This window comes from Artemia franciscana, chromosome 2, assembly GCF_032884065.1.
Source record: "Artemia franciscana chromosome 2, ASM3288406v1, whole genome shotgun sequence".
NCBI classification, from domain to species: domain Eukaryota; kingdom Metazoa; phylum Arthropoda; class Branchiopoda; order Anostraca; family Artemiidae; genus Artemia; species Artemia franciscana.
The window spans coordinates 22,599,054-22,620,914 of NC_088864.1; the positions used below are offsets into that span (position 1 = coordinate 22,599,054).

At 35.9% G+C, this 21,861-nt stretch overlaps 2 protein-coding genes across 2 annotated transcripts in view; both read left to right on the top strand.

Moving 5' to 3' along the window:
* The window catches only part of LOC136038905 (A-kinase anchor protein 7-like), a 40,816-nt gene extending 24,911 nt beyond the window's left edge, over window positions 1–15,905 (top strand). The window contains exons 6-7 of the mRNA XM_065722388.1: window positions 6,183–6,327; window positions 15,224–15,905. Of these exons, the coding sequence (XP_065578460.1) occupies window positions 6,183–6,327; window positions 15,224–15,468 (390 nt within the window). The 3' untranslated portion in view covers window positions 15,469–15,905. The remainder of the gene's footprint in view (window positions 1–6,182; window positions 6,328–15,223) is intronic.
* Window positions 15,906–19,045: 3,140 nt separating this feature from the next.
* Window positions 19,046–21,035, top strand: LOC136038897 (probable ATP-dependent RNA helicase DDX5). Its single transcript, XM_065722377.1, has one exon. The coding sequence runs from the start codon at window positions 19,077–19,079 to the stop codon at window positions 20,622–20,624; it is 1,548 nt and encodes a 515-aa protein (XP_065578449.1). The 5' UTR covers window positions 19,046–19,076; the 3' UTR covers window positions 20,625–21,035.
* Window positions 21,036–21,861: the final 826 nt, after the last annotated feature.

The following is a 21,861-nucleotide window of genomic DNA, read 5'->3' on the forward strand; positions in this document are numbered from 1 at the left end:
ACTCCTTTTTTTTTAATTTAAAAAAAGGGAATAGTTGTGGTAAAAGTCAAAGTCATGGCCTATTGTAGAAAAAAGCCAAGACAGATTGTTCAATTAAGTGGGCAGCCCAGTCAAGGTTAATTTTACCTCTTTGATTGCCGTTTCTTCCATTTATGCTACACCTCTCCGTGCATGCGTGTCCCTTCACAAATGCCAAACTAGAGTCGTACCTGTTGGAGGTTCTCGCTGGGGAACACACGCAGGTTGACTTACTTGAAAATTTTCCTCTCATGCATGTCATTCCACAATGCTGAACTAGAGTCAACCCTCTCATGCTAATTCACGGTGGGTTCAACCTGTTGGAGGTTCTACCTTGCCTTTTTGGCAATTATAATTGCCAAATTGACAATTGTCGATTATAACTGACGAAGGCAAATTGTTTATATACAGTCCAAATTTGCCTATATTATGTAGGGGCTTCCCGCCAACATAAACTTTCCCAAAAATTTCCTTCTATCTCCTAAATCCAAGCTATCCCCTCTTATCAACAACAAATTCTTCACATCCTCCTGATTCAACCCAGATTTTAAATAAACCTCCTCCCCCAACACTTTTTGTTTTGGGAGTAAAATATCAAAGACGTAGCTTGGTCCTCCTAAGCTTGCCACTGTTGGATTTTTTGGTCATTTAGGGTTCGCTGGACTTCCCTCCATATTGACACGCTTTCATCCATTGGGCCTTTTCCTTCATTCCACATATCCGAAAGGCCACAAAAGTCCAGTATTTTTTTTACCTGATTTGGACAATATTCATATCTACCGTCATTCACACTCTCCAAATGAGCTACCTTAAGAAGCCGAACTCTAGTTAGTCTAATTATTTTTTTCCCCAAAGTTTTATCATACTAACCAATCTAACAATCCTTAAAGTGAAAAGCCCCAAATCTCCTTTTAGTACCACTGAACTCAATGAATCTTTCAAGCCTAAAATTCTCTTAAAATATCTTAGCTAAACTATTTCTGAATTAGCTGATTTAGCAAAACCCCCAAATCCCAGAATGTCAATGTAGACTAGAAGCTACTTTTTTCTAGAACACTTTTCTAGATCCTAATGTCAGCTAGCTTACCTAAATTACTTAGTAAAAGCATATTTATTAGCCTGTTACCCCTTAAATAAAATCTTCTACATGCCTAGACATCCCCTTTAACGCACTAAACTTAACAATTACTCTAAAATTAAAATCAACCTCGGAACCATCATCCCCTTTACTCCCAAATACTAATACTACTGACTTCTTAGCATTTAATGCTAAATCGTTCTTTTCTAAATAATTTTTTATTATATCCAATTGCTTCTGAAGATTATCTCTATTATCCGCCACTAGAGCTATGTCATCCGCAAATACCATACATGATAGCTTAAACCAATCCAAAGATAAATAAGGGGCTCCCTTACTTTCTACAAAACTATCTAAATCATTAACAAACAAGGAGAAAAGCTTAGGAGATAATGTACGTCCTTGGATCACACCCACATGAGACGTAACCATCCTAGAAAATTTTCCCATGACCTTCACTACAAAATTTACCCTCTGATACATATCTGCTATTATCGCTACAAAACAAGACGGCAAGCCTATTTCTAACAGACTTTCAAATAATAGCCTCCTATTTACCGAGTCAAAAGCACTTCTCAGGTCCAAAAATTTTACGAATGGCCGACCATTTTTCCCTCAGCATATTTCCTTCTCAGTATATCCAAAGTAAAAATATGGTCAACAGCGCTGAACATCGATCTGAATCCCGCTTGCACGGAGCCAATTATTTTCTCCTTGTCTCTTACCCTAAATTCCAGAACCTTACAAAACAATTTACTTACCACATTCTTCATAAAAATAGACCTAAAGTTTTTTATGTAACTTCTGTATAGTTTATGCTATCCGGGTTGCAGTGGTAGCTAGCAACCTAATAAGAAACGATCACGTCCCATACTAAGAAATAAAACAGCCAATAAGTTTAAAAAATCGTGTCTGATTGCAACACAAAGTAGGCTATACTATCAGAATCGTCTTGTTCAAAGCCCCTGTGTAGGAAACTTACAGCTCCTTGGCTTAAATAATGAGGAATATCCATCGGCTTGAAAAACAAGATAATTTGCTGGAACTACACTATTCTGCATCAACGGCATCTTTTTTTTCTTTTCGTTTTTCCCCATAGCTAGCGGGGCACTGAAACTTCATAGAAAGCTGTTTAATGGCTCATTTTAGGGGAAATTGAAGCATTTAAAAACCTTTTGTAATCAGCAAAAATAACTTTTCAAATAGAATCAACTTTTTACGGAAAAATGTGTTTTTGTTCAACACTGTAGTAGGAAACGGTAATAACATCATCTTGCATAGAAAGCTCAAAATAGTGTTTTTAACATTATAAAAAGCATGTAGATACAGTTGCATAAAATTCAGTAGTTTTTTTTTTAGGGTTTTAACAAAAGGATTGATTTGTGAATTGAAACTATAGTAATTCCTAAAAATTAAAAAAAAAATAATTCTATTTCATCTCTCAGTTCAAAATTATAATTGTCTCCTGGACCCAAACTTTCTTGGTTTAACTCCTAAAGTGTACACCTCTATAATGTTGTGCTATATTTCCATAGAAAAAAAAAATCGACATTGTATTTCCTTTTTCATCATTTTATTGTATTTAGTTCTCAATTCAGGATCGATGCAGGTAAACTGCGAAAATATCTGACAATTTTTAAGTTATTTTTATAGTTATTTCACTTAAGACTGTATAGTGTACTATATTTCAATATTATATAGTATAATATGTTTCTTGTCATAATATTTATTATTATGTAATTCATAATATATAATATTTATTTCTTGGTCAATATGATGAAAACGGTATTATAAATTCTAATAAAGTGTAAGCGTGAATCAGTTGGCTTAAGCCAACAAAGTTATTAAACAAAATAAACAAAAAAAGGGCAACAACCAGGATTTTAGCTCCAAATAAGAAGGGATTTTTCTTGATTTTACCGTATTAGAATCCTCTTAGCTAAAAATTGAGGTCGTGAGGGGGTCAATCAAAAAGACATCATCATAAACAAGAGTGGTGTCAGCATTCTCAACTAGTGAGATCAAAAAGAGGAAGTGGGATCAAATACTGAAAAGAGTTTTGCTATCATTTTCAATTCAAATAAATAGTTTGGTTAAAGAATCCCTATTATATATGTAAAGATAAACACTAACAGAAAATATGTAGCACAATTTTGTTAAACATTGGCTGATACGATATCAGCTGATATATTTTGGCTGATATATACGATTTACCATATCGTAGTGCTTTTTGAACAGTTGAATTTCAACGAATTTCGGACAGCTTCCGAATTTTAATGAATAATATCGTTCCGGTATTTTAACTATTCCCGCTACACAGTGTATAGGTATTTTGTCGGTAGCTAACAGTAGATGAATGAATGAATGTATTTTATAATCCATCAAAAATACAAGGCAGGGCAATGGAGCATAATAAGAAGAAAGAAAAAGAAGAAGAAAAGACACATACAAAAACAGGAGCAAATACGTACAAACTAAAAACACGAATAAACCAGACATTTCGAAAAAGTAAGGATAGCGAACCTCTTTAAGTAAATCATACAAATAAATACACTGTAAAAATGATAAAACACAGCAAAAAACTAAACAAACTAGCATTAAAACAAAAAATCCTTCCAAAGGTGGTTCGATGGATATTCTGTAAGCTTGGAAAAAAACTAATCTGCAGAAATCAAGAGGATTTGGTATTTGGCAAGCTTTAAGTAAAGCCTTAATTAATCGATAATCGATCTGTAGGCAACACAATGTCAATTCATTTCTCTAATTGCATACTTAGAGCTCGACTCGCCTTAAAAAATGGATTAACACTTTTTTCTTTGTCCAATATTTTTTTTTATCATATTTTTACTTTTCAAATAACATATAAATTTAAAAAGTCATGTACCCAAGTATTTTGAAACTACGTGGCATCTTTGTGAGACTCCCATTGTGTGTTAAAAAGAAAAATGCACGTCTGTCATGACGTATGGTGAAAATATGGTGAAATGAAGCAATTTGATAATAGTTTTATCAGTAACAATGATTGAGCTTGAACAATAGTAGAAAGGAGATCATAAGTGTCGAAAATTCTGAATGTCAATTTTGGTCAACATTAAAACTTATTTCTAAAATGAGTGCTGAATATATTTTGATGTTGGACGTCTTCATTGCAATATGGGCCTCAGATTTGTAATGTACAAGCTTAGCAACCCTTAAACACCCGCTTCTTAGAAATTAAACAATATGTGTGAACTGGGTTTTGATGTAGGACATGTACTCTGCGATAATGTACTCTGCGATTAATGATTTTTACACATAGAAACCCAATATTTGAAGACAATCATTCTCTAAATAATCTGAATTTAATTAGTCATAGATGATGACTATTGATGAGTCATAGGGGGGACCCGAGCCCAAAGATCAAACTTTTAGTCTTCAATGATGCAGAGTGAAAACCGTTGCGTGTTTCAGACTTCTGCAAGATTTGATCTGGCTACCATTTTGTGAAACATGTGCTTGACCTGTTTCGATCTTTGTCTTTTGTATTTCAACATTAATCTCAGATTGGTTGTTTGCAAGCACATAATTTTTTTATTAATGAGTATGTGGTTGAAACCAGCCTCTATTTTGGAAATGTCTGTTTGGTGTGTTTTGATTGAGGACAGTCATAGTGCTATCTTGAAAATTTTCCATGATCAATATTTAATCATTAACGACAATATCCTAAATATTCCCTGACTGATCATGAATTAGACTCAACTTGTCTTTATGTTTGAGAGGTCACGGGTGACGGATAAAATAGTCCTATTGAAGACCTCTAATTATGCAGACTGATATCCTTGAACAACCCTGATCTCAACAAGATGCAATATTCCTACCATTTGTGAAATACGCGCCTAGCGTGCTTTGATTTTGGGTTTTTATATTCCAACAGTAGCCTCAGATTTGTTGTCAGTAAGCTCGAAATGAGCCCAACCCAAACGTCCAATCACCATACGTTCTATAGGAAAACCCATTGAAAAATCAATTGACACATAGGGGGCATTACTCCTATTGAAATCATTGCAATCCCATTGTCTATGATCTATGGGTTTAGTATTGTATTGTTTTCAAGTTTGAGAAATTAATTACATTTTTTTTTTATTTTAATTCGTGTCATGTATTAAGGATCTTCGTGTCATGTGGCTATAGTCTTCGATATTAATGTAATATGGTAAATTAAGAGCATAAATCTTGAATGGCATTTGGACATTGAGAAACATACTCCGATGTTTCTCCTTAAAAGGCTCTATTCTTCCAATTATTAATGTCATGGCGAATTTGCCCCGTTTGGGCTTATGATAGTCATTTTTTGGAAGAAAGTCTTATCTAATGCATACCATAGTCAAGATCGTAGCGTTGACTAAGTAAACTTCGATCGATATTTTATCAAAACAAACGACCTCATTGTGTATGATTGGAACAGACGGTAGTAGAAACATTGGGGAAAGTTCCTTCTGTCGCATATTACGACATAGTGTCTTTTTAAAGAGCGATAACCGGATTAGTGTCCTTTTAAAGAGCGGTAACTGATAGCCGGATTAGCGATAACCGGATTGGGACATATGTGACAAGCCATTTGTCCTCCTCCCATCTCACGGAATATTCATGATGGTACTCTCGCTAGATGGTATTGAGTCTTAAAATATATACACACACTTATGTTTTGTAATTATGGAAACCGTACTGGAAGTTCGAAAAAAAAGAAGAAAACTTTCTTACATTATTATTAAGATAATGAGTTTTTAATAACAATATGGATTGAGGGCGAGTTGGTTGAAATACTTGAGATAAATATAGAAAGGGAACTAACTTGCTATTGTGTAATATTGGAATCAGGCCATTTTGAGCTGTGCTAAGTTTTTTTTTGTAGTTTTTTTTTTTTTTCAGCAGGAAACCTTGAAATACTTCATGGTTTCCCAGACATATATTTTCTTGTAATACTCGTAAAAAGTATATTTTGTCTTTCAAACTATTTGAAGAACTACTGCAAAGGAGGTTACTTTAATGTTTCTGCTCTAATTCTGGGAGAATTTCCATTTTATTTATCACTTTTCGCTCCTTAAAGGTCAAAAGGCTTCATCCATCATTGATGTCTGACTACAGTAATATTGAATTTGGCTATGAATTAGTAAAAAGTATTCAACTATGTTCGATGAATGGCCCCAAAAGCGAGGATGGCTACTATGCAAAAGTTGCCGAGTTTTGCTTTGGTGAGTATTGATTAGTTTTTATGAAGAATAAATTTAAGGAATGGTGTATTATGAACATACTTATTTACATTACGGTGGTTACATGCATATATGTAAACCTGAAAATTAAGCTCGATTCCGATGGAAGATGAATTTCGCTTCGGACTTGAATTTCGCTGCTGGACTTCTTTTAGCCCGGCTGAAAGACTTCATATAACTGAATATTTGGTTCCTTTTGATTTGGATCGGTTGAAAAATTAATTTTTCCGGTTTACAAAATTGTATCGATTATAAATAAAAGCTTTCTATTTATTTACTGTTAAAAATGTGCTTTTGGCATTCTTTCCTGTGTGTATGTTCAAACTTAATGTTTATGTCAAGTTCGAGTACATTTTATTTCAAACAAAAATATAATAACTAAACTACTAATAGCCATCCCAAAAAAGGAAAAAAAAAATTGTGACGGGGTAGCCACCTTTTATTTTTCTACAAATAATATTAAACAAAAAAGGAACAGTCTAAAAATTGAAGAAAGAATAAGAAATACAATAACTAAAATAACAAAAAAATACAATAAATTACATAGTAAAATTAAAAACTACTGCCAATTTTTCATAGCGCTTCTACGATAATATTAACAATACTAACAATAATAATAAATGAATAAAGTAGTTTTCTTTTGGATTTTTTACATTTTATAGGATAAATCTGGAATTTTGCTTTCAATCACACATACAAGCTTAGTTTTGCAACGCAACGTCACCTGGTTGATTTCCTCTAACTACACTTATATTTGTCTGTCAGGATTCATCTATATAGACATTATTTTCTGTTAACCTAACCCTAAAATATACCATATTTTTCATTTGACTGATAGTAGCACTTTAATTTAAACATCTTTGGAGTGTTTCCCATAGGAAGCGCTCTCGATGGTTTTGGTATTTTTTGTAGTGCCTGAAGATAGTCCTAATAACTAAATAACGTAAAATTTACATCCGAGCTAACGAAAAGCAATGAATTAACCACCTGCCAATAGTTCTAATCGCAAGGTCTGTGCGAAATGTTTTAGTGGGATTTCAGACATTTGGATTATTATCTTGAGTCTTTACATTTAGTTTTACACTTCGTGTACATGCCCTGAAAGTTTCAATTCCACATCATTATTTAATCCTGAGATATTACAGATGTGCCGTTTCGACCACCTAGGTACATCTTTTTTTTGTGTGTTTTTTTTTTCTTTAATTCATTATTCCCCGAAAGTTTCAGCATTTTTATCGCACCTTTTTAGCTGTGTAAAAAGGCAAGCGATACAATTTTTAGTAGTGCAAATTTTTATTATTTATCTTCCAACATACGTCACAGTTACACATGCCAAGATTTGTGAACAGAGTGTCAAATGATTGACAATCTGACATCAAATGTCCTAAGCTGAATAAAATACTTATCTGTCCTCCTCCCTTCTTTCATATTTATTTGTATTATACCTCTCTCGCATCACCGCCAGAAAGAACCACTGTATCTGAAAGACCCCTAATAGCTGATTCAAATCTTACACCACTGCATAAAATTCCGAATAACTTACAAATGATCCAAATCTATTAGCTGAAGCTAGAAAACCATATAGCTGTATTGACCAGTTTATTTTACTTGAACCCTATCTTTAGGAATCAATGCATCACCACTGGGAATTATGACCTCTTAAACTGGGAATCGAAAAAGATAGCTTTTTGATAATTCTAAATAGGTTAGGTTTCTCAGTATTTTCACTGGATAGCATTTTGGCCCTCGTCGGGCCAAAGTTACTGTTTTGTGTCAGAAAATGACAGAAAATTCCTCTTTAGTCATCTGAATGCTTAATAATCAGGACAATGACTTAGTATTGAACAGTGTTTTATCATAAAAGTATTATAATAGACAGTATACCCGTCCAAAGCCTGACCTGGCTCTATGATCACCAAAGCCTGACCATATCCTGACTGAATCAGTGATTCTCTATTGAATGAATTTTCATTTTTGCTTTACGGTGCCTAATACCACTTCAAACAGTATCTGATATTATTAAGAGCCTGACCATATCCTCACCGAATCAATCTGTGAGAACTGTCTTGTATAACGGACCCTATTGTCCCTCCAGTATTGGGTTCGATTCTCAGACGGTTTGACTCTTGTCTCTTCAGTTTCTTAATCAAGTTTCATGGTTTTATAGGTTGTAAGAAAAATTGGATGCTAACCATATTTTTCAGCGCTAAACACCTCTGTTTCTAATTTTTCATTTTTACAGTATTTCCTCTACAGTATCTTCCTCTACTACAGCATTTCTAAAATGACGTAAGCCCTTTTTTAAGTGAAACGTTAGCTACGCCCCGAGATTGTCCCCATGTTTGATATATTAGTTGATATGATGTTTGATATGATCTCTTTTTGGTTCTTGTGGTGAATGTTTGTATTATTGGCGCTTTTTTAAGCAGGCTATAATTTGTTTTTTAATGTTCACAACAGTGCTGCGACAAGTATTCCAAATTTTTACTTAAGTATCAAGTATTCAGTACTCATTGTTTTTTTTACTGAAGTATCAAGTATTAAGTACTAACCAAAATATTACTTAAGTAGTACTTCCATTAAGTAGTACAGCCATTCTGAAGGCTTCTTAGCCCTTTTCCTTGCCTATAAAATGTCCCCCGTCATTCCTCTCCCGGAAATCTTAATCAAGAACCAAAATTTCCATTTTTTTTTTTAAATGTTTCCCTCATTTGGCTGGTACACACCCAACGAAGTCAAAAAAATAACTTGAACCGGTTTTCAAAGCAACGACTTAAAAGGAAAAGACTATCAAAACAATTAAGTACAGTCGAAAAATTCCTGAGTGGATCAGACAGATGACATGACAGAATTAACACAGTGGACCTAGGGTTGAACTTCCGGCGATTGGTGTTCAGTCAAATCTGGTGCTTTTGAAAAAGGGTTGTTCTGAAACGCGTGGGAATAGTGGAAAAATAGGGAAAATAAAAAACAAATTTCGGATTGGCTTTAAAACAGATAAAAGGTAATAAAGAAGTTCATTCTCTGATTCAATAAGTAAAAACCTTAGTAACCAAAAAAAAACTCAAATTTTAAAGTATGGACTCAAGTGAGTCAGTTGCAGACTTTTTTGATAAGAGAAATCAAAGCTCAACAAAAAAGAGGAGCAAAAATCCACACTTTCGGCAGCTAGCTGAAGGTCGCTGGCTGTCAGCGTGCTGAAAGAAAAGAACAGTATGAAAATGAAGTCTTGATTCATACTTCGACGACATGTCTCGCCCTCGGCACCTTTACAAGGAAACTACCTGAAGTTTTCAAGTTAAATTTCAGACGCTCTATGAAAATGTATGACATCTACATCCTTTGGCTGGTTTTCACTCAAGCAAGCCACATACTGCATAGTCAATTCATATGGTCGGTAAAACTTCCTACAAACTTACATTATAAAATCACGGGCCTGCAGGAAACCCGCTGATTCAGACGCATTCCATACGGTTGGTGAAGCTGCAGAAGTTTGCAGAAGTTGCAACTTATTTATTTCTAGCAGCAGTTTTCACACCGTGAAGTGGCAAAAACCATGAGACTAAGTCGGAAATCTCCCGGGAAAAAAGGAATAAAAAAGTAAAATTTTTCACTGAGGATAGAACATTTGGTTGAAGGTTTGCTTCAGTATGGCTCATTTTGGAAAAGTGTTATTTCCAGGCTTTGGGCAAGCCATGGGTGGAATCATTTATAGGCCCTACTAAATTGAAGGAAAACTCAACTTTCTTAAAACTTGAGACCCTCTCCCCCTCGCCCTATTTGAGATAGGGTTTGTGATAGCAGATTTCGATATGAGCCCTGATCCAAGGCATCTTTGGTCTAGCTTTCATTCGGATCCGTCGCTCCATTCGCAAGTTATACTAAATTAAGCAAAAAGATTTTCAGCATTTTCGACTTTTTTTTTTCAGCACTTAAAACCCAGTCCCCATCGTTCTATTTGAGATAGGGTTTTTATCTCTGAATTTGATGCCTGTCGTGGTCTTAGGCATCTTTGGTTTAATTTTCATTGAGATCCATCACTCCACTCACAAGTTACACTGAATTAAATGGAATAGCTCAACTTTTTTTAGCCCTCGCTCTAATTAAGCTAGGGTCTTCATCTCCAAGCATCATGTGTCGTACGGTTTTTGGCATCTTTGGCTTAAACTTCATTGAGATCCATTACTTCATTCGCAAGTTAAACTAAGTTAAACGAAAAACTCAACTTTTTCAGCACTTAAAGCTAAACCTCTCGCCCTAATTAAGCTAAGGTCTCCATCCCGGAACTCAATGCGTATCATACTCTTAGGCATCTTTATTCGATTTCCATCGAAATTCATCTCTCCATTCAAAAGTTACACTGAATTAAATGAAAAACTCAAATTTTTTTTAACATTTAAAGCCCCCTCCCTCTCGCCCTAATTAAGCTCAACTTTAATCCAAATAATTTAATTTTAATTCAAATTCGACCGTTGGTTCTCCTGCTATACTCGATTGCACAGACGGGTGGAAGGACAGACGGATCTCAGAAACCCATTTTGATAGATTTTTTCCACCATCCAAATAGGTAACGATGCCTGGATGATGATATGCTATTCTTTCCTTTTTTGGGATCGAATGAGCCAACATGGCTGCCCAAGACGTCGCAAAATCTGTCCATCCATCGATATGTCTGTCCATCCGTCTGTGCAATCGAGTATAGCAGGAGAACCGCCGGCTGGATTTGGATAAAGATGGAACCAAATGTGCCAAGGACCATAAGACACATCAAGTTGACAGATGAAGACCCTAGCTCAAACAGAACAATGGGGAGGGGGCTTTACCTTCTAAAAAAAGTTTTTCGTTTAATTCAGAGTAACTTGTGAATGGAGTAATAGATCTGAATGAAACTTGAACCAAAGAGGCCTAAGACCATGACACGTGTCAAGTTTTGAGATAAAGACCCTAGCTCACATATAACAAGGAAGAGTGGGTTTTAATTGCTGAAAAAAATTTCGTTTTCTATTTACTTTAGTATAACTTGCGAATGGAGCAACGGATCCGAATGAACGCTAGACCAAAGATGCCTAAGATCAGGACTCGTATCAAGTTCTGGTACCACTAACCCTATCTCAAATAGGGCGAGGGGGAGAGGGTGTCAAGTTTTAAGAAAGTTAAACTTTCATTCAATTTAGTAGGGACTATAAATTATGAATGAAGTGACAAATTTGAAGTCAGATTCGTCTGAATACCTGAATTTGCCGGAATGAATTTGATAAAATACCGCTGCACTGGATCCAGTTAGAATTCCCTAGACTTGTTTATTGCAGACGACATTTAGATGGGTAATGATTCGTAGCTCCACTAGTTTTACCAATAATATGGTCCTGAAGATGATGAAATGGTAGAAATCTGGTTAAGTTGACAAGATGACAAAACTTAAACACTAATGTCAGAAACATAAGCCCAAATGGACTACAGTGTACAAAATTTAGCACAAAACAAGGGATGTTAGCTCACTGTCGACCAGAAAATTGTGAAATAATCTCATTTATTTTATTACGAAACTTTTAAACAAAATTAAACCAAGTGATAATCATGCTATAATTTTTTTTCGTCATAAACAAATACCTTATTTCACATCCAAAATTAGGACAATCTGAGTTTACTCTAATAGAATTTGTTGTCTTTCTGTCGCTAAGGAAGTCTCATTTCTGATGATTTCCTTCTTTTTATTTAAGTAATTTTGAACCTTGAGGAAGGAGGGGGGGGGGTAGATCACCCTACCTAGCTACTTCACAAACTAAAATAACTTATAGTGCCCAACTGTGCCTTCAAAACAAATGAATCGCTTCTAGCAAAACTTGTTTTACCTTTTAAATAAAATTCTGCAGGCTTACCTCTCATCCCCCTTTCCCCTGAAAAATTCTCACCTGATACTTTTGCTAGCCTATGCTTATTATGTCATCTTTCCTGACTTCCAAAAGTCATTAAATCAAAAGTGTGCATACCATTTTAATTATTTGGCAATGGACATGTCTTGTTTGTTCAATTTGTGTTTATTACTCTACCCTATAGTTACAGTGTATCCTTTTCATTACATGGCTCGTCTGATCTTTTTGGTAATCATTATTATGTTGTTCAACCATTTTGAACATTTTCCATATTATACGAGATTTGTGTATACGGACAAATTACTAGCTTTGTTCTCACGTGCAAAAAGTTAACCTCTCAAGCCATACCAGCGAAAAGAATGTGTAAAATTGACACCCCGCTCTTAAATATGGCAAATTTCTAAACCTCATTTTACCAATTGCTGTATGTTTTTATTAATTGTCTTCTAATCGATATATTCGCTTTTTCGGGTGATTTAATGAGTTAAATGGTTATCTATGAAAAGCTACCAATCCACCTTGATGGATCCGTCAAGATCAACCATGACGAAAAAAAAACAACAACGAAATGAATATAAAGACGACAAAATGTGACTATGGCCAGTAAAGGAAAACGAAGAGAAACAAAACAAATCAAACGAATATTTTGCCCTTATGCAGCAAGGATTCTTCAGAGTAGAAAAAATGAAACAAAACAAGAGCTAAGAGCTCATATGGCACTTATGACGAGGTCGGAAGAGCCAAGAGCCAAGAACTCGTATGGTATGAGCTCTAACTAAATTCTAAGAATCAATAGATTGCTTTAAAAGAAAAATCAGAGGCTTAATGCCGGTCGGGATTTAAAATAAGATTTCTGAAGCACGAGGTCCTTCTAAATACCAAAATTCATTAAGATCCGATCATCCATTCGTAAGATACCTCAATTTTTACGTTTTCCAGAAATTCTAGTTTCCCCCTCCAACTCCCATCACTGTCACCGGATCTGGTCGGCATTTAAAATAAGAGTTCTAAAGCACAAGATCCTTCTAGATATCAAATTTCATTAAGATCATATCACCCGTTCGTAAGTTACAAATACCTCATTTTTTCTAATTTTTCGGAATTACTCCCCTCCCAACTCCACCAGAGAGAGAGCGGATACGGTCCGGTTATGTCAGTCACTTATCTTGGACTTGCGCTTATTCTTTCTATCAAGTTTCATCCTGACCTCTCCGCTTTAAGCGTTTTCCAAGATTTCCCCCCCCCCTAATGACACTGGATCCTGTCGGGATTTAAAATAAGAGATCTGAGTTTCGAAGTCCGTCTAAATATGAAATTTCAATAAGATACGATCACTTTCGTAAGATAAAAATACCTCATTTTTTTCAATTTTTTAGAATTAGCCCTCCCCCGAACTCCCGCAGAGAGAGCAGATCCGTTCCGGTTATGTCAGTCCCGTATCTAGGACTTGTGCTTATTTTTCCTACCAAGTTTCATCCCGATCCCTCCACTCTAAGCGTTTTCCAAGATTTTAGGTTCCCCCCTCAATTCCCCCCAATGTCACCGGATCCAGTCGCGATTTAAAATAAGAACTCTAAGTCATGATATCCTTCCAAACATCAAATTTTATTAAGATCCTATTACTCCTTCGTAAGTTAAAAATACCTCATTTTTCTAATTTTTCACAATTAAACCCTCCCCCCAACCCCTCCCCCCCAAAAAAAGCGCCTCCGTTCCGGCTATGTCAATCACGTATCTAGGACTTATAAATATTTTTCCCATCAAGTTTCATTCATATCCCTCCACTCTAAGCGTTTTCCCAGATTTTAACCCCCCAACTCCCCCCAATGTTACCAGATCCGGTCGGGATTGAAAATAAGAGATCCTAGACACGATATCCTTCCAAAAATCAAATTTCATTAAGATCCGATCACTCCTTCGTGATCTTTAATTAATTTCTTTTTTTAATTTTTCAGAATTAACCATCCTCCCCCCCCCCCCAACTCCCCCGAAGAGAGCGGATCCGTTCCGGTTATGTCAATCACGTATCTAGAACTTGTGCTTATTTTTAACACCAACTTTCATCCCGATCCCTCCACTCTAACCGTTTTCCAAGATTTTAGGTTTCCCCCTCAATTCCCCCCAATGTCACCGAATCCAGTCGGGATTTAAAATAAGAGCTCTGAAACACGATATCCTTCCAAACTTCAAATTTCATTTAGATCTGATCACTCCTTCGTAAGTTAAAAATACCTCAATTTTTCTAATTTTTCAGAACTAAACCCCCCTCCCCAACTCCCCCAAACAGAGCAGATCCGTTCCGGTTATGTCAATCACGTATCTAGGACTTCTGCTTGTTTTTCCCAACAAGTTTCATTCCGATCCCTCCACTCGAAGCGTTTTCCAAGATTTTAGGTTCCCCCTCCAAATCCCCCCAATGTCACCAGATCTGGTCAGGATTTAAAATGAGAGCTCTGAGGCACAATATCCTTCCAAACATCAAATTTCATTAAGATCCCATCACCTGTTCGTAAGTTAACCAAACCGGGAAAACGACTATTTCTAATTTGATTTGGTCCGGTCCCTGATACGCCTGCCAAATTTCATCGTCCTAGCTTTCCTGGAAGGGCCTAAAGTAGCAAAACTGTGACAGACAAACCGACAGACCGACAGAATTTGCGATCGCTATATGTCACTTGGTTAATACCAAGTACCATAAAAGCTAGAAATTAAAACTAAAAAATATATGTAAAGATAAAATATATAATATACAATTGCTTACGTCTACAATTACAACTTCTCTTGGTTTTTTTTACTGGCCATAGACCCATTTTATCGTCTTTATATTCATTTCTTCGTTTTTTTTGTCATGGTTAGCCAGTTCGGCTTTAGATCTTTTTATCCAGATTCTTAGTGGTTTGTTTGTTTGTTTGTTTTTTTTTAACTAAAACAAATAATACATTAGATCCAGCTCACAGCTAATGCTCGGCCTATTCTAATTAATTACTGTGTATTTTTCCTTGTAGATCGCTCAACATTCATACAACAAGAGCCTAGTTTGTTAGAGCAGAAGCTGATGTCTTTACGTCAGGCCACAAGCACCATTAAACGAAGGATTCATTTGCTTGTTTCTTCAAACGACGAAAAGAAGCCCAAGCTGGAAGAAAAAGAATCTCAAAGTCAGAACAACGCTGCTAAATATGTTGCTGCTGCAGGGGTTTTGGCAGTTGGTGCTTTAATTGCAACAAAAACTTTGCGACGAGCAGCTTGATTCTTAGTCCTGAAGCAGAGTAATATGCAAATTAGACTCGTCTTAATTCATGCTTAAACGAATGAAAATGGCAGGCACCGTTTCCAGATGGAGCTAATTTTTACCATCTCTATTTGTAAACTCGAGTTTGGCTACAAAATTTTTGCCAGATTCACTTTGTTCAAAGTACCAAACGTTATTTTAGCCAGGCTGAAAATTGGTAACTTTTGGCGAAAAAATTTGAACTTCTTTGATAGCAATTGTGGTGAAAATTACCCAGATTTAGTGTAATACTGGTGCTGATGAAGCAGTAAAATTGTAGATTATTTATTGTCTATCGAATAGTGCTTATAGTTGATTCAACTTTTATTTCATTTTATTTTTCCGATTTCATAGCATGGGTTGGATTGAACATTTCAAACACTTTTTTTCAAAATAAAGATACAGCTTGTTTGTAATTGCACAAGTTCAAAGGCTATGAAAGGGATGATTCACAAGGAAGTCTCTGGTCAGGTAAATTAGTGCGCTCAAATAGAAACCAGTATTTATCTTCTTTAAAAATTTACTTTGCTGTTTACTTTATGGACTTCAACAGAAGACCAACGATAGAGATCAAATAAAAAGAAATAAAGGATACAAAGATGAAGAAATAATAAATTTTAAACGCGTATTCTTAGTTCTAAAAGTGTATCAGCGAAAAAATTGACGCAAATAAGAAATAAACCCGTGGAAGGTAAGTCAGGTTCCTTCTTTGCTTAATACTAACTCTCACAATGAGATTTAGCTATCTTGAGTTTTCATATTTGCCGCTTCAAGAATAATAAAAAAATCTACAGGAAGATGAGAAAGCCAGCAAGCTGCATTTCTTTCTTAATAAAATCTCAAAAGAATAGCAGAAAAAAACGATAATTTTCGTGTAAACTAAGAAAAAGGTAGAATTTATTGCCAAAACAATTTACAGAGCTAGGCATAAAGTCGGTGCCATCCATGGTGACAAAATACAAGCGGAACAAGATAAGGCTCTCAATGCATTCAGGTGTGGTAGGAGAATTATATTGGTGGCAACAGATATCGCGGGTCGTGGTCTTGACGTGGGTGGCGTAGAAATGGTGATTAACTACGACTACCCCCGGAATAGTGAAGATGGTAGCAAAGTAAAGCACACTGAAAATCTTGGTCTAAAGACTTATCTTGCTATTCTTCCAAACTTTTTTCAGCAGTGAAAAAAAAAAACAAAAAAACACTGAGCCTTGGCTGTTCTTATTTTAAAATCTTCAATACTCCCACTGTCTTTGCTAATAATACTAGAATTAAAAGAGAGAGAGGCAGAACATCTTGAGAGTGTGCTAAACCAAGATAGAGTTGCAGGAAAAGATATAAAGGAATATGAAAAATTTGTGATATCTTGGATGTGAAGGAAGATTTGTTTTGTGAGGAAGAATTAGTGAAAGTAGTAAAAGGATTAAAAAACAATAAGGTCACAGGTGCTGATAGTGTCATTGCAATGTACTTATGAATCTTGCCAAAGTTCAGGTTACAAAAAGCCGCAATCTCCCTCAAGAGAAAGACAATAAGTTTTATGGGGCCAATAGCATATATGTTATAGCTAGTAAATATAGCTTTGCACATACTGCTCTCAGGAGTGCCAAGAGAAGGTTCCTCACTAGGTAGAGAAAAGAATGCTAAAAGCTATTGATAAATTACTCTGGTTTTTATTTTGTTGTTGTCATTCCAAAAAGGCCTCAACAGAGAGTTGTTTTCGCTTTTATCAGTTCTTTAGTTCTTTCACACATTCTACTTTTCAAGCTGATTCTGTGATTAGACTAACCTATAAAAAATTGTTCGCACAAAGTCTGGATAAGCAGTAGGATCATTTTTACTCGTGAAATGGATAATGTCAAAACTTAAATTTTGGACTTAATAGCTTTTGATTTCTCAAGACGTACAGGCTTCAACAGGTTTTTGATTTTTTTTTTACGTTTTTTGTTTTTTCAGTTGTGTGTTAAATCCCGATTTCATTGCATACTGAAACTCTTCACTTACAATTCCCAAAATATTCATGATAATTTTCATTTCCAAAGGCTTTAAATGGTTTTCAAATGATGCAAACTGATGCTGAATGTCAATAGTTGTTTATATATTAGGTTTTTTTTTCATTGGATCGTTCTAATATTGAGTGGCTGTTACACTTGGTTTGTTTGGTTTCTGGCATCACCAACATTTTCTTCTCAAGTCGGATTTCTATTGCTGTTATTTGGAGTTATTTTTCATTTTCTGGTAGCATTGAACTTTTCTCTAATTTTTTTGTATTATTATTTCAAACTCTTGCACCTTTTTTTAGGAACTGTGGAACTTCTCCTGGTTAGCCCCTCCCCCTCCCCCAGTAAAGCTGTAACTGGTTTAAGTTTTTTTTTACCTCGAAAGGAAATCCTGGAAATGGAATTTCGGCAAGTCTTGAGAAAACATATTTGCGGTTTTTAAGCCACAAGGAAATGCCAGTCCCGACGCCAGAGTACAAAAATTATCGTAAACATAGTGTGGGAACAAAACGAGAACTGCCAAAACTAAGCCAAAAGTCTACCTGATCCGTCTCTTCAAAGAAGTAATATGTCTTCAAGGAGATCAAGCTTCGATCAGTCAAGAAGGTTTAGCGTAGATTATCGTGCTTCACCACTCTCGCCTACACATGACAAGTATATTGGTGGCTCACTTGAGAAAAACTGAAGGAATTTACCGAGAAAAAATAAACCCACCGTACCTCCAAAATGTCAAAGCCCGGATGAAATTCAAAGCCCGGTTCCAGAGAAATTGCCTACGGATTGTTTCGGGTACCCGGAGGACTGACCGCATATCAAACAGTATGCTGTACGAAAAGTGTGGTACAATTTTGCTTTCTAGGGTTACAATGAGTGAAAGGTTGAAAACAACTGGGGCACGTTCTGCAGGTAAAGGATGATATATTGCCGGAGGTTGTCCTTTTCGGCCAAGTGTCTAGGCCTAAATGGAAAGCAGGTTGTCCGCGGCTAGGGTGGAAGGATGTCGTAAAGAAAGAATTAAGGGAAATGGGAACTTCCTGAGAAGCTGTAAAGAGGGTGGCTTTCAGTAAATTAGGATGGCAGAAAAGCGAGCGTAGCTGTGTTCCAGTTGGCTTGATGGTGCGGTGAGTTGTTAGTAGCAATAGTATACTAATTTATATGGTATAATTGCCTTTGAACCCTTCACTTATATGTGCCATGGCAATTTAAAATAGTATTAACATTCTTTTGACCAATCAGTGTGCTTAGAGGCATCATGTTATTTCTTTAAATAATATTACGTCATAGAAAAATAATGTTATTGCGTAGTGATGAAACAGTTTGCTCAGATACATCACATTATTACGTCACATGTTTTCAGAAAATTTCTTGGGTTGAAAACCCTTAGAATTAAGACTAAAATGATTGCTTTGTAAAATTAACAAAGTGCAAAACAATCTTGCCACAATGGGGGTCCCTAATGCTCCATAAGCTGGTAATCGAATGGTAGAAAGATTCTTGTGCAATGTTTTGGTTGTTACTGTTCTGATTTTGCAGAAATGCAATATCCCGCCGTATTTTAAGAATAGTTTATCAAACGTATCATATAATAAAATGTCAACAACGTATTTGAAACAAAGCTACACTAGAAGACAAGGTGATAGTGCAGGAGGATACTATCCCCGTTTTAAGGAGTCTTTTAATAGACGGTTTGAATATTATGACAATTCCGGCGTAAACTCTTTCAAGCCAAAACAGAGAACGGGTAGCTCAGAATCATATCAAAAACATGTGTATTCTCCGCATTCTGATATCGTGAAGAGATCTAATGAGGAGATAGAGTGTTACCGTGCTTCCAATGAAATTTTAGTTGAAGGAGATGATGTGCCTCGCCCGATTACGGCATTTAAGGAAGCTGGGTTTCCTGATTATTTACAGTCTCAGTTGACATCACAAGGTTTTGATAGTCCAACTCCAATTCAAGCTCAGGGATGGCCTATCGCTTTATCTGGTAGAAATATGGTGGGTGTGGCGTCAACAGGATCAGGAAAGACGTTGGCCTTTGTACTACCATCTATTGTTCATATTAAACATATTATTGCGAAAGAGGCGAGGGGGAATGGACCCATAGCTTTGGTTTTGGCCCCAACTAGAGAATTAGCTCAGCAGATTAAGGTTGTGGCTGACAAATATGGAGAACCATCTCGCATTAGAAGTGCATGTGTCTATGGAGGTTCTCCTAAGGGGCCTCAGTTACGCGATTTAGAACGAGCTGAACTCTGTATAGCTACACCTGGAAGAATGAATGACTTCTTAGAAGCAAGAAAAACAAACCTCAGGCAGTGTACATACATCGTCCTGGACGAAGCAGATAGAATGCTTGATATGGGTTTTGAACCTCAAATTAGAAAAATTTTTGATCAAATGAGACAGGACTGTCAAATTCTCATGTGGTCTGCCACTTGGCCGAAGGAAGTTAGACGTCTAGCCAAAGATTTTGTCGGCGAACATATTATGTTGAACGTTGGGTCAACGAATCTCTCGGCCAGCCATAATATTAAGCAGATTGTCGATGTATGCGAGGAAGATGAAAAAGCCAGCAAGCTGCATTTTTTTCTTAATAAAATCTCAAAAGAACAACAAAAAAAAATAATAATTTTCGTCGAAACTAAGAAACGGGTAGAATTTATTGCCAGAACAATTTACAGAGCCGGGCATAATGTCGGTGCCATTCATGGTGACAAAATTCAAGAGGAACGAGATAAGGTTCTCAATGCATTCAGAAGTGGTAGGAGAAATATATTGGTGGCAACAGATGTTGCAGCTCGCGGTCTAGACGTGGACGGCGTAGACTTCGTGATTAACTACGATTATCCCCAAAACAGTGAAGATTATATACACAGGATAGGAAGAACGGGAAGATCCAACCAAACTGGTACCGCTTACACATTCTTCTCACGAAAGGATGGAAGCAAAGCAAATGATTTAATCAGAGTCCTTTCTGAAGCAAATCAGGTGGTAAGGCCGGAATTGCAGGATATTGCTAAGAAGTTCACCGAAACAGGCAGCAATAAATTTGGTTATCGCTATGGCTTTGGAAGAAGAGGTGGATTTCGGGGACGTAATGACTACCGAAGTTATCCTGCTTCCAGACGATGGTAAACTTGACTTCTTGCAAGACTATAGTGAGAAAATAAATGCATGTGAAAGGCAATAAAAGTTCCATATGATTTGTTTTAGTATATTTATAAATTATATGTAAACACATGCTTTTCTGTTTTAATGTACAAAGTCTGTTTCAGAGCTTGACTTTTTACTTCCGTTTGTACTTATTCAGCACATGTATAAAGACTAAAACTCAGAGTTAGTTCCATACTTAGGGAAAATACTGTAATCTTTTTCTTTAGCGTTCCTGGATTCAGAGGATGGTAAACTTGTCTTCTTGCAAGACTATAGTGAGAAAATAAACGCATGTGAAAGGCAATAAAAGTTCCATATGATTTGTTTTAGTATATTTATAAATTATATGTAAACACATGCTTTTCTGTTTTAATATACAAAGTCTGTTTCAGAGCTTGACTTTTTACTTCCGTTTGTACTTATTCAGCACACGTATAAAGACTAAAACTCAGAGTTAGTTCCATACTTAGGGAAAATACTATAATCTTTTTCGTTTGCGTTCCTGGTTTCAGACGATGGTAAACTTGTCTTCTTGCAAGACTATAGTGAGAAAATAAACGCCTGCGAAAGCATATGTTAACACATGCTTTCTGAATTTGAAATGCTCTTCTATTTGAAATTCTTTTGATCAACCAGTTTGCTCAGAAGCATCACGTTGTTTTTTTTTTAAATAATATTACGTCATACACCTAATGCTATTGTGTAATGATGAACCAGTTTGCTCAGAGACATCACATTATTACGTCATATGTTTTCAGGAATTTTTTAGCAGGGAAAACCCTTAGAATTCAGTATAAAATGATTGCTTTGTAAAATTAACAAAGTGCTGAACAATTTTAGCACAATGAGGGTCTCTAATGCTTCATGTGCTGGTAATGGAATGGTAGAATGATTCTTGTTGCTCACAGGCTCATTTGAATTTATAAATTTGGCCCTAAAATACATTTTTTTAAATCTCAAGGTATTCTAATTCCCTCGCATCCCCAACAGAAAGATCCGCTGGCCCTCATCCCAAATAGCTAATTCAAAACTATACACTGCTGTATACAGTTCCGTGAAAATTTAAATGATTCAATTCTGTTAGACAGAGCTAGAAAGCAATTAGTTGTATTGAACGGTGTATTCCCTATAATCGCTTGTACTTGTAGAGGGAATAACGCGTTTCCACCTTGCCTGGCATCAAGCCGCTTCGAATCAATTTGGACCATGTAGCTCAGTC

Coding starts and splice junctions, on each gene's coding strand:
- LOC136038897 (XM_065722377.1), top strand. CDS start 19,077: ATGTCAACAACGTATTTGAAACAAAGCTACACTAGAAGACAAGGTGAT.